A 13,633-nucleotide genomic window follows, 5' to 3' on the forward strand; every position below is an offset into this window, starting at 1 on the left:
CGGAAGTTCTGAAACATGTTGGTAGGTGCCGCCACAACTAACTTCTGCCGTCGAATATATGTAGCACTACACAGGCATGCTTTGCGGGCACAAAGATAAATACTGCCGCCAGAACCTCAGTAAATAAATTAAAAAAAAAAAAACGAAGTAACTACAAATTCCGTATTGTTCATCTTCGAAAGTAGCAGCATTTCAATGTACTACGAAAATCCGACTGGAAATACTGTTTGGGATGTTTGTCAATATTACATTCTGAATTTTTTCCTACCTGTGAGAAGAGATGGTTTCTAATAGGAACTTTTATGAATTGTGAATCACATGCAGTATTCTCTTCACTATAAGAATAATACGAATATAAACATTTTGCCATGTATTCTTTCGTGTTTGCTGCTATCTCATTTAAATCCTGTCTGCCTAATAAACTACGAAACTAGAGCAAGACAACAGCAAACGCGGAAGAATATGCATATCATGTCATGTTTATATTCGTATTATTCTTATGCCTAATAGTGATACAGTCAGAAATGAAGCACAGCAATTTACTAGATTTTTAAATCAAAGATGACTAATTTCTGTGCAGAATGTAACGTACTAAGGAGGCGTCTGCAAAGATTTTCAAACAGAGAAAAATTTTCGCTAAACTCTCGTTCAGAACATCTTCTATCATACGCAGTCTACTATTTGGTTCTTGTTGATCATTATCAAAGAAAGCATCAGTGTAAGTAACAACAAATAGCAGTCTCTTGCCATTGTTTCGTGAATGAGACGATTCCTCTTTTTTTATTGTAAGCAGCGGTAGCGCGCACAAAAGCAAGCCATGCCGCGAGCGGCGACAGGTCGTAAACACTCATTATGAGAATGCAACAAACAATGCATGACACAGTACAGTAATGCATTTTCAGCATAGAGTGACGTAAACACCTATAAAAAAGAGAACGGCACTTATCAGATCAAAGAAAAATATGCAATCAATTCAAACCAAACGAAGCACATGAAAAAGGAAGGGTACCCGTATAAATACGGACGGAGCACCTGACACATAGCAATGGCTACCTGGTAAAGCTTAACTGCTAAGCTTACGACTCGAACCAAACTACTGTAACTGTATAGTCATTCATTCGACCTAAATTGTGTTTCATATTACAATGGACCAACTTTGTTTCGATTTGGAGGTGCGGCCTAAAACTTTTCTCTCCTCTTGAATTTCGAGTCTCAAATTTCAGATGCGGCTTAGATTCGGGAAAATTTTTTTTCCTTATTTCGAGTCTCATTTTTCAGGTGCGGCTTAGATTCGAGTGCGGCTTAGATTCGAGTGCGGCTTAGATTCGAGTAAATACGGTAATTCACCAAAGCAGTGTGATCAAATGCAGGTTTAGGGCTGAAAGTGATGCCCTTAGATAATACAGATAATTCAGGAGGGAAGAGTGCTTTAGATGAGAGGTTAAGGACACTGTACTGTTGTGACTGGTTCTTAGGACTACGAGTTATTCTTGGTGTGGGAGGCAGTGGTAAAGGCTGTGGGATGTTAAGGAGGTTGGCCAAGCTCAGTTTGTAGGAGAGGAGTGGTGGTTGATGGCGTGGCTGTTTAGGGAGCTCCAGAGGGATAGGAAAGGAAATACCACTTTTAAGGTAGTTTAGAAGAATGTGGGATAACTTTTTGAAGTGAAGTCGGGCATGTTGATGCAGTTTGAAGTTGGCTTGGTAGATGATACCATTCAAGGAAACATGAGTGGCGGATAACTGCAGGATTTTGTAGAAGGAGAGAAGTCTGGTAGAGTGGAAATTTGCTGATGATGAGGCATACAGCTCACAGGTTAACCAGGTAAGAGCAAGAGATTGCTGTATTTGAAAGTGTAGAAGAGTCTGGTGTAGGGTAGGATTGCATCCAGAAACTGGGACTTTCAATGTTAGGCCTTTTGGAGTAACTCAGGTTTCAAGAAACAGAATGTGAGACCTTAGTTTTGATAGTGCAAAGGCATGTTTTCGAAAAGAACTGATGTAATATGAGATGGGATATATCATGGCAAGAGAGGACAATTTGGAGAGTTAGAAATTGTGAGAGTGGCACAAAAAAATAAAGAAATAACCAGAGGGTGGAAAAGATAGAAAAACAAAAAAGTAAGGAAAAACGTCAGAAAAATTAGAAAAATTCGTACGGAAATTTTTAATAAGTGGTCAATCTGTATTGATATGAAAAATGATAAAAAGAAAAAAATTGATCGGAAAAGTCATGAAAACAGACAAAATTTTAGAAACTGGATAAACAGAAAGCGAAAGTCATAGGAGAAAATGTAAACTAATTAGCTTGGCAATTAAAGTGACATACGAAAAAGCAATAAAAGTCAATCGGAATGGTTTGCCAAAAAACAATCGCACAAAAATGTGAAAGAACTATGTATAAATAAGATAAGTGGATGGTGGAAAAGAAAATAGCTTTCAGATTTGTGAATAAATTGGCGAAAGACAATCAGGAGAAGGCCATGCAGTGTGATGAACCGTAAGTTATTGTATGTACATTCGTAAATGACAATGGAATTGCTATCTGCAAATAAAAATGAAAATGGACCTACCTACAAGCACGGAAATCGGTATTGGAGAAGATGTAGGGGCAAAGTGTTGATTAATCTTTGTGATATAGATAAATAAATGAATGGATTAGCATGTAAGGTAGAAAATTGATCACAGTTTGAACAAGACAGACGACAATAAAGACTGACAAGAGGATTAAATGAGAAGGAATGATGGCTACATGGGCTAATATAACAACAAAAATAACTAGCAATACAACATGTCCTTGGTTCTCGCCACCCACCTGGTCTTAATTTATATTAATTTCTTCCATCTCAGCTTTTCTGCACTGTAAATACTCTTCGATTCACTCCGTTTTATAAGGGGTGTTCAAAAAGAAATGAGCCAGAGGCATAATTACAGAAATCAGTACCTGTATGTTAGAAGTATTGACCCTGGCTGTTGAGACATTTATCCCACTGTGACACAAGGAGGTGAATGGCTGTCTCATAAAATTCCCGGGTCTGCAATGTTAACTAGTTCCGCACATACAGCTGGACATCGTCGTCAGAGGTGAATTGTTTGCCCCTCGGAGCCTTTTTAAGGGAACCAAAAATGGCGTAATCACAGGGAGAGAGGTCCAGACAAAATAGATGGTGGCCGAGAACCTTCCATTTGAATTTCTGCAGGAGTGCTTTGCAGTGTCATGGAGCAGAATGACCCCACAGGTGAGATTGCCTTGTCGTTTTGATTTGATCACTTGGCGAAGTGTGATCAAGGTTTGTGGGTAATGCTGGCCATTCACTGTTGTCCTGTGCTGCAGGAAGTGAGTCAGAAGGGGGCCATCTTGGTCAAAGAAGAAAATCAGCATAACAAATCACCTCGGACAACGATGTCCAGCTGTACATGCGAAACTGGTTAACATCACAGCCCTGGGATTTTTACGAGGCGGCCATTCACCGCCTTGTCACAGTGGGACAATTGTCTCAACAGCCAGGGTCAATACTTCTAACATATGGGTACTGGTTTCTGTAATTATGGCTCCGGCTCGGCTCGGCTCATTTCTTTTTGAATGCCCCTTATAGTTTCCTACATCTTTCATTGTCTTTCCTGTCTGTTTTTCACCACCTCCTCCACCTCTGTTACATACAATGCTCTCAGCTTTTCACTCTTATTAACTCGTGCACAATGTTTAAGTAATAATTTCTGTCTTGCATATCACCATCTTCCACCTATAAGCTCTCAGGCTTTCAAATGTCGTCTGATGCAGTCCCCAACAATCAGACTTTACTTCTCATACCATACAGCAAGTCTCCCCTGACCCGGGGTTCTGGGTGACTTTCCCAAAGTCTACCCCTTTTCCTAGACCTCTCCAATCCTTTTCCTTTACCATTTTTCCTTCCTCTTCAATCCTTGCGCCTGAAGAAGGAGCCACTGGCTCTGAAAGCTTGCCAATCAACAGTCTTTCATGTGTGTGTTCTGCCACCACTTGGTGAGTAGATTTTTTATCTATCGAATTAAATAATTTTATCAGTAATTGATTGTTTCTATTGCAAATACATTTTGATGCACACTCTTGTTTCGTCTAGAGGTATGTAGGCTGTGTTTATTGATGGAAGTAAAAGTCTGTACACGGGTTGGACAAAATATAAACCCTTGAATAAATGTGGTGTAGAGCCACATTTTTGTATCAGAGAAAAAGCGTACGTTTTCCAAGGGGTCGGTTGTATAATTACTGAATTGCTATCAGTGGGATAGTATACGGTTCCTTCTATTAAAATTGTTAAAATTCCTTGAGAGTTTCATGAGGGGGGCAATGGTCCTTTAATGTTTCTCCAACAAGACCACAGCAGTGGAAACATTCAAATTTGTCGAATGTGAAGGTCAAGATAGATTGTTATTTCATTCTCAAGTTCAGTCAACCAGTTTTGCTCATTTCCAGTGCCATCTGAGATTTTTATCTTCTTGGAAATCAGATAACAACTCTACCAATAGTGTTTGATGTTTTGGAATTCACATTACACGGTTTTGATTGGCATTCTGTGTAAGATTCTCTTCCTCTGTCTATCATTTCACAAAAACATTGTAAGTGCACACTTATCTCTCTTATCTTGCAGTGTTATGTGAATAATTGTTCAAAGTGATGTGACCATATATTTTCTTCAGTTCAGTGCAAGATAAAATGGACAAACAAATTCCAACTACAGTGAAACCCCAATTTTACATTTTTGTGCGGTCCAGGGCATACGAATTTATCGCGCGGAATTGTGAAAAACATAAAATCAGAGAATGTATAATCGAGTTCCACTGTATGCGATTTACACAAAGTTCTTCAAAGAAACCATCAGACATTTACTAATGAAAATTCTATGAGCTTCCTATTTTCTCTGTGGCCATTTTTTCGGGCACTCTCCTCAGCAGGTGGCCGTGACAGTATGATGATATTAAATACCTCAATGTAAGTCTGAAATTTCTGATGCGAACTGCCAGGGTGTAACGTGTTTCAGGAGGTATCTTCAACATCAAAATCCTTCAGCAACATCCTGTATACACTGTATGATCAGAAGTATCCAGATGCCTGTACATAATCTCGAATTGACCACCAAATGTTACAGAGAGGTGTACTGATTAGTATAAAAGGAAGTAGGGACTATTGTTCTCTTAGTAGAGGAGCAGTAACAGCAGAACAGGTCAGTCAGCGGAGCTAAATGACTTAGAATGTGGACTTGTCATTGGATGTCGACTGAGTGACAAATCTATTGAGAACATTTTAACTCTTCTAAAGCTGCCAAGTTGGTGATGCGATTATGAAGTGGAAACGCAAAGGAACAATCACAGCTAAACTGAGACCTGACGGACAGAGGCATTCGAGCATTGCGGAGTGTGTTGTAAAAAAATGTGAAATTACTGGAAAGAATCACTTATTAGTTTCAAAGAATGGGTACAATGGTCGAGCAGCTTCTCATACGTCAACACGTTCCTGTTGTCAGTGCTAAACCATGCTTGAGATAGTGTAAAGGGCAATGCCACTGGAAAGTGGATGACTGGCCACAAATGATTTGGAATGACAAATCATGATACTATTCCCTGTGTCAGTCGCATGGAAGGTTTTTGGTTTGGCAAATGTGCGGAGAACATTACTTGCCCATTATGTGTAGTGTGAACAGTGAAGTACAGAGGGGTTGGTGTTACGGATTGGGAGTGTTTCCTACAGGTTGTGTATGGTCCCATTATTATTATTATTATTATTATTATTATTATTATTATTGTTAAAAAACAAAGTGTGAAAGGATAGGAACACTTTTTCCAGCATTGAGTACTGTGTATGACAGAGGAACAGTTTGGAGACGATCACCATTTGTATTAGCTTGACAGTGCACCCTGTCATACAGCAGCATCTGAGAGGTAGTGGTCTGTAGGCAGTAACATTCCTGAAATGGACTGGCCTGCAAAGAGCCCCAACCTGCATCCAGGAGGGCACCTTTAGGATGAGTTAAAACATTGACTTCACTCCATATTGCATTCTCCATGACTGCATTGACTAGATTGTGCTCTTGAGGAAGAAATCGCTGCTGTTCCTTCATAGACATTCAGACACCTCAATGTGCATAAAGCTGAAGGGCTGTCATGCTCCATACTGATGTCCACTAAATCTGTCTGAGTATTCCTGATCAGATAGTGTATGCTGTTGTGACATCAGATACAGTAACCAGGGTGTATGCACTTCGGGACAACCATAAAATCCAGGAAAAACATTCAAATTTTTTAGAATTTGGGGAAATTTTCATTGTTTTAATTTCCAATTAAATTTTTGTCATATGCACTGCTAAGAACTGATACTCTAATAAAGAATTTTACTTTGGCCTGTTATTGCAGAATAATACTGCAGCAAAAAAACACAAACGAGAAGTCAACATCAAAATAAAATTTCATTTGCAAAGAAAATGCGGCATTTACAACAAAATGAACTGCACACACAAGCTGTCTACCGACAGCGAAATGAGTCAAAGATTTTAGGACAAAGATTGTGCAACACTGTGTAACAACAAATTGCGTTCAATGAGCGTGAGGTCTCAGCTGTTTAGATTTATAAGATGTCATGGGAAAACATTGCGATTGGTTGATTGAGAAGCGTTACTTTCAAAGTAAATTTCCTTTCACGCAAGATGATTTATGTTACACGTGAGAATATGCGATTAATTTCTTAAATCGTGGAATATTTGACCCTCATTCATAACTTAATATTTTGAGAACTAGCAGCATAGAAAAATTTTGGGCCCAGAAGACCAGCCATTTATGCAATTATTGAAAACTTGCCAACCAATCAGTGTTTGATATATCTTAAAGGGTAACATGCTAAAAAACTCAAAGCTTGTACACTAGTTTTTTCATATTTATTTTAGATCTTTCAATGATTACAAATTATGCAGTAACAGTGGCAAAAATTATAATTATCCTTACAAAAAAAAGTGCGAAGTGAACTCTTCAGCAACTTCACACTCAGTTGACTTTTATGTGGAAAAGTTGAAGTCGTTGTCAGAACATTGATTCAGCCAGGTAGTCCACAAAACTTTCGGTGCATGGCAGTGAAATTTATAATTTGCATGTCATAAATATTCAGCTGTTGAAATTTAAGCTGTGCTCTAAGAATTCTATCTAATCACACCCTCGGAAAAAATTGCAAAAAAATTTTGGTGACCGATATTATAAGAGATAACAGCTTAGCTTATCACATAGCTATAATGAATGTGTATCAATTTAATCCATAACTTTTCCTATTTGTGTGTTCGCGTTACTTAACAGTGATGCTGCTATTGGCCAACGAAGTCACAAGTGCTATGCTTTGAATATGACTCACTGGAGTCTTTGATTTCAGTGCTTTGAAAGCTACCATGCTGTAATTGGTGCAGTTTGTATTGATACTTTGATAATATGAAAATATGCAGGGTACATGTTGCGGCACATCAGAGACCGTTCCAAAATGCGTTGTGTTTTGCTGGGTTTCATTTCTTAAGGTGCTGGGAAGTTCCATGGCGGTATGTAATACCTTTACCATTGAAAGGATGTTACACTCTACACTTCCAAGGGAAAGTATATTGTCACTTGACATTATTTTCAACTGGGAAAAACTGGGTATTAGTTTTTCTTGTCTGTGTATACACCCTGGTAACTCTGTTGTACTAGTGAGCTTAGGACTGTTATTCTCAGTACATCAATTAAACTGAGTGCAGACAATTTTTGTGTGATGAAAATTTGCAACATATATGATCGTTGATGTGGTTGCAGCGCGGAAAATTTCCAAGGTTGTCACTGTCAAAATTGAAGGGGTGGGGGGGCTGTGTTGTTATGGCTGGTCAGTCCTTATGTTCTGGAAGTGAAATTCAAAGTTTTGCTGATGGGTGCATTTAAAGGGGGGGGGGGGGGGGGCAGTGTTACTATAGCCTAATTAAATTACTAATTAGTTGATAGTTCACACTTCACTGCCAGAGCTTGCCAGTTCTCCACAATGAAGTGATTGGTTACTTGCAGTTTTTGAGAAGTGTGGTGAACATGAAAAATCTTTAAACTCTGCCAGCAATCCATTTAACTGTCACGAGCTGCAGAAGCTGAAAACACATCCTATCCTTGTGCAGTCTGCTTTCTATTATCTGAATCTTAGCTTTGGTGCAGGTGAGAGCCAATGTGGCACTGCTTTAATGCTGTGTGAGAAACATGAAATTACTGGCTCTTTCCTCCCTGAGGAAAGAACTAACGGTACCTATAGGTGGGTATAATTTCCACTGATAATTGTTCGTATCAGCAGTACTTGGAATTTTATCTACTAAATGTGGTAAATAATAATAAGCCATTCTCTTTCCATGTAAATTTAGAATCATCAACTGAATTTTCCTTTTGATACATCCCTGCAAATTGTTCCAGATATGATAGAAAAGCCTCACAAGCAAGTGTGTTCATTTTGCCCAACCCGATCCTCTTACGTTACCTATTAATGTTCTGGTCTATTTGTTTTTATCTTGGATTTCCCTGAATAATTGTAGAAAACTAAGCTATACGTGCTCGTAGTGTGATCCAATGAAAATTTAAAAATATGAATCTGTTGTTGCCAGGTGGACATTCTTCCACTAACGAAGTTACAGAAGATGCTCACAACTGCTCTACCGAATACGAAGATAAAGATTCTGAAAGTTGCGTTCCAAGCGACGTGGCGGCAGTACATATCAGAGACAGATTTCTGATGGGGGGCTATGGGGAGGCGGCTCCCGGGGGCTAGAGCTGCCTTCTGAGCTTCCCAGTGCTATCGCCCACATTGCGGAAAGTTCAACCAGTGTGGATCTCTTCAACAGAAAGCCATTTTACTTGTCGGGGAAAGCCTGTGTCTTTCATGTCTCATTCCTTAAACACTGTTGTGTGTGTAATGTGTTGGAAAATAACTGAGCTAGTGCCATTTGAATTGTTATGTTTGGTGTGTGACGGTTTTGTAAGTTGCTTGAGCACTTCTCTGCCTGCAGAGGAGAAATAGATGTGCTGGTGCAGTAACTGTGTTGCAGTGTTGCGAGTGAAAAAAGTTGCAGGAGTTGAGTGTGGATTTTGAATTTAATGTTTGAATGAGGGTGATGGAATTGTAGCACAGGATACAGTACTGAAAGATTACTGTACAGTGTTCATAAGTACTTTGGTTTCTTGTCAGTGATCTTACGACTGAGGAGCTGTGTGCAGATTTGTATCCATTTACGAGTGAGTGTTGGGCATGTTTGTGTTGTCGTATGTCTGAATGTAACTTGATAAGAATGGGCTGCATTCTGTGAGAATGCAGTGCTCTTCTTCCTGTGTAAATATTACGCATTTTCACTTCTTTTTCTGTCTCTTGCAATTAGTCATAAAAGGAAGCTTCAACTTGAGCCATCATTTAGTGCATAATTTGTGAAGAATAGTTAAGTAATATAAATCATTTTCAATTTCTTCAATTTTTCCTGTTTCTTTGTAGTTTTACTCATGATTTAATGTATACTCTTTGTAAGTGAATATATTACCTGCTATGATGAACTTTTTGCAATTTTTAGGCAGTCATGATTGATGTGCTTTCCTCTCCGATAATGGAGATTTTGTTTGCAAATGACAGTGGAAATAGAACAAGTTAATTTTTTTGTTTTGGAATCCATCTCCTTGGGAACATGCTTACCTGGATTGATAAAAAGCAATTTTCATGTACAAATTTCTGGACCTTCATATTGTATCTTTTTTTAATTAATGTTGAGAGATTATCTATTTTGAAGTAGAAAAATTTATTTCTCCTTTCATCATGTAACTGTATTGAGAAGTTTTAAATCAGTGTAATGTATATGGAATACAGTATTGATGTGTGTAACAATAATGTGACTCTTTTCTAAACTTATAGATTATTTCAAAGCAGACATACATATAACTAGTGATTTGTGTTTTGTTAATTACAGTGTTAAAATGTCACTTATAGGAACAGAATCTCATTGATCTTGTGACTAATTGTTGGAAGTCTTCTTGTTGCATACTATACATCATTGAAGCCTAAGCACTCCCGGCTTCCTGTTTCAGAAGTACCTGAAGCATGTTTTAAAGTTTTTGTATATATATATATATATATATTATATATATAATTATATATCTTTTAGACTAAACACTTTTTTAATGGGCATTTTATGTCATAGATCACTGCAATACTGTTTATTTTTCTCATCAGAATTATGACACCAAAATTCCATAAAGAGCAGTTGTGGATACGCAGTTAACACGTTTGGTTAACATTTAAGTGCAAGTAGAGAATCTTATTCTGATCAGGTATCATGTAGCACATAAGATTTGGATGTGTAGCTATTTGACATAAGTGTGAAATATGACGCAGACTTTTTATAGATAATTTTACAGTGTAAATATAGAGGAGTTAATTAGGTGAAGTAAATATTTCATCAATTCAAAAACCACACGGAATCTTTTTTTTAGCCTCATTACATACCTTAAGTTTTGTAGATCATTCATCATGAAAAAGCATCTCTGAGCAAACTATCAAAAGTTTGCGTTCTTCTTGTAACATTGTATGAATTAAATATCTGCCTTATACAGAGTATCCAGTGAAAGAGATACAATCATAAATGTTTAGTATGCTAACTAAATACCTTAATTTTTCAGCAATAATAATATAAACATCGTGTGCTAGATAATATATGTAAAATTATTGCCAAATACACCTTCTAGATCAACATTGTGATGAGCTGAATGTGGAAAACTGAGCTAAAAATCTTTAATTTTGTAGTGAAGAAACTTTTGCTATTGATCTTAATTAGTTGTATTTATATACCAATACATACTCTTCAACTTTTGAAAAATGTATGCAGTGGAAGCACAACGCTGGTTCGAACTCCGTTAACCTTCATTCTTATATGTGATCATACCTAGGACATGTGAAAATTTCAGCAGCATCAGCCTTACTGTCATCTGTTGTTGACATCATGAACACCTTCACTAACTGTGGTTGTTCAACTGTCATTTGTGTGACCATTCTTACATTTTTTACTAAACCTCTTTCAACATATCTGTTAAAACACAAATACTGAGCAAGCCACCTTTATCATGCAATTATAGTGTGACCATCCGTTTTGATGCCGCGTCCATTTACAAATGCATGGATCGGCCCATGTCCCAAAACAAACCAGAGAATACAGTCTCACAATGTGGCAACATTGTTGACTCATTTTTCTGTCAGTATAACTTAATGGTGAGAAGTAAGAGCTTTATTGTGGGAAACAGACAGTTGGCACAAGTGTTCAGGTTCGCTTTTAGTGGCTCTGTTGTGAACTGGAAAGTGGCAAATCCAGGCTTTGCTAGTAGGCAGCTGACATGGGCCGCTAGCAGAGGATTTCCACTGCAGTAGATATCACAGGGCTAGTGGTATAGTGATCAAATGGTGTAGGGTTCAAATCCCTATCTGGCAATCCAGTGCAGGTCTTCTGTGGGTGAACGCCAGTTTGGTACATTTGAAAATGTGTTTGCCTCTCTTTCCTATTCTTGACATATTTGTGTTTTCTTTGTCTCATGTGACAACTGTCAATGGAACTCTTAACATTAGTCTAGTTTCTTTCAGTTTAGAGATTGTAGGATCCAGTTTTCAGTCATGGTGCTGTGTAGAAGAAAAGCACAATGTACTATGTGTACAGTATAAGTTGGCTTTTCTCGCAGGAGTTGCTTTCAGCAGGGGAATCAGTAGTAGTATAGCTTTGTTTCTGCACAGTGTCAATCTCAGAAAACTGTTACGTTTGCAATAAAATTCTGTAAATTGTAGCAACAAAATTTCTGTTACAGGGTGTATACGCCCTGGGACAACCAGGAACAACCCGGGAGTTTTTTCATCTGGGAGAAAACCGGAAATTTTTTATTGTTTTAGTTTTCAGTTAAATTTTTGTAATTTTGACTGATAAGAACTGATACTCTAACAAAGAATTTTACTTTGGCCCACTACTGCAAAATAATACTGCAGCGATAAAACATAAATGAGGGAAAGAAAAGTAAAATAAACTTAAGTTGCAAAGAAAATGCGCCATTTCCAACAACAAAACACAGTGCATATACACAAGTGTCTGCCAACACCAAAGTGTGTCAAAGGCTTTGGGATGAAGACTATGCAATATTTCATACCAACAAACTGTTTCTGATGACAGTGACATCACAACAGTTTACATTACATTTGTTTGAGCAGATGCCAGTGGGCTCATGCACATGTGCAGTTGAGTCGCGTATGATCAATACCTGCTCCCACTTGTGACTACTTGAAGTACGGCTGTTAGCTGTATCAGCAGTAGCAACAAGCAGCCAGACACTAGCCAGAAAAATTCTTCTGGCGAGCCCAAGCTGTCAGATTCGAACATGCACAGAGCATTCTAAGTTGCATTGGAGAGGGTGATAGTCTCCACGTGGCCCAAATTAAGGGTTAGTGATTTTGCTGTTCCTTCTTCGTTTACAACTCTCACGTGAAATGAAAACAAAATGGATTTCACTTGTAGCTGGGATTCACAGTCATGAAAAATTTTTTGAAGGACATAATCTTTACGCCAGTGACTGTTATAAGTTTTTAGTACACTATTTCAGTTTTGGCCTTAGGCCAATATCAAGTGATACAACATGTTGTTTTACGATGTTTGAATATGTGTGCTTGCACTGTGTAACGACGTCAGGAACGTATTTAACAGTACCGACAACGACATAAAAGTGTGTCAGCTAACATTACGTTGACATGGCTTAAAGCCATAATATCATTTGATAATGGTCTAAGGCTGAAATTGCAATAGTGTAATAAAAACTTATAACAGTCACTGGCGTAAAGATGATGTCGTTCAAAAAATGGATTTCTGCAGTCGAGAGTTAGCAAGTGAATTAAAATACATTCACTCATTTATGGAAGGCTAAAATATGTTATTAGTTTTAGTTTCCTGATTTTATTTTATTTACAGGTTTTTGGTAGTCAAGCATTAATTGCCTTCCAGAATACTGAAGTTATTTTTGTTGATTTGCTAAAGAAATTTGGCTTTTTTAAATCTGTTCCACAGAGGTAGTCAATTTATTTGAAACGAAGTGTTTCATTCCACAGTACTGGCTAGTGTCAACTGTTTGCTGAATTACAAGTGCCCATTTCTATCTCCTGCCACATATGGTGTTACGCCATAATAAAGAACCAAACGTGAGATAATACAGTACTATTACTCCCAATAAAATTCGCGGTCCAAAAACCACAATAAAAGCTTTATATCAGATTGGAGCTTACTTCTTTGTGAATCTGGACATCCGAATGAGCACTTTCAACTGAATTATGCATTTTAGTCTGGTTTACGAAATTCTGATGCTCTTTGGAATACCCTCTGATGTTCTGTTTCATGTATGACGTAATGTAAGATCTCTTAATGCTATATAGGTATGAACATGCGGGCTTTCTACATCATCGTAACTGCACACGTGAAGTAACACCATTCTCTGGCACTCTCTGACAACTACTGAAACAAATTCTAACAAATCACAGTAAAATATTGTGAATGGTGCTTGAAAAGTGTTGCTTTCAAAATAAATTTCATTTTTGTAAGGTGCAATACGGTACACGTGAGAATGT

At 37.8% G+C, this 13,633-nt stretch overlaps 1 protein-coding gene across 2 annotated transcripts in view; it reads left to right on the forward strand.

The window, feature by feature from the left end:
- Nucleotides 1–10,723, forward strand: part of LOC126210592 (uncharacterized) — a 188,528-nt gene extending 177,805 nt beyond the window's left edge. The window contains exon 16 of one of the 2 annotated variants that reach the window (XM_049939860.1): nucleotides 8,616–10,723. In XM_049939860.1, the coding sequence (XP_049795817.1) occupies nucleotides 8,616–8,744 (129 nt within the window). In that variant the 3' untranslated portion in view covers nucleotides 8,745–10,723. The remainder of the gene's footprint in view (nucleotides 1–8,615) is intronic. The other variant, XM_049939861.1, reaches the window with a different exon arrangement.
- Nucleotides 10,724–13,633: the final 2,910 nt, after the last annotated feature.

Source organism: Schistocerca nitens, chromosome 10 (assembly GCF_023898315.1).
Source record: "Schistocerca nitens isolate TAMUIC-IGC-003100 chromosome 10, iqSchNite1.1, whole genome shotgun sequence".
Taxonomy (NCBI): Eukaryota; Metazoa; Arthropoda; class Insecta; order Orthoptera; family Acrididae; genus Schistocerca; species Schistocerca nitens.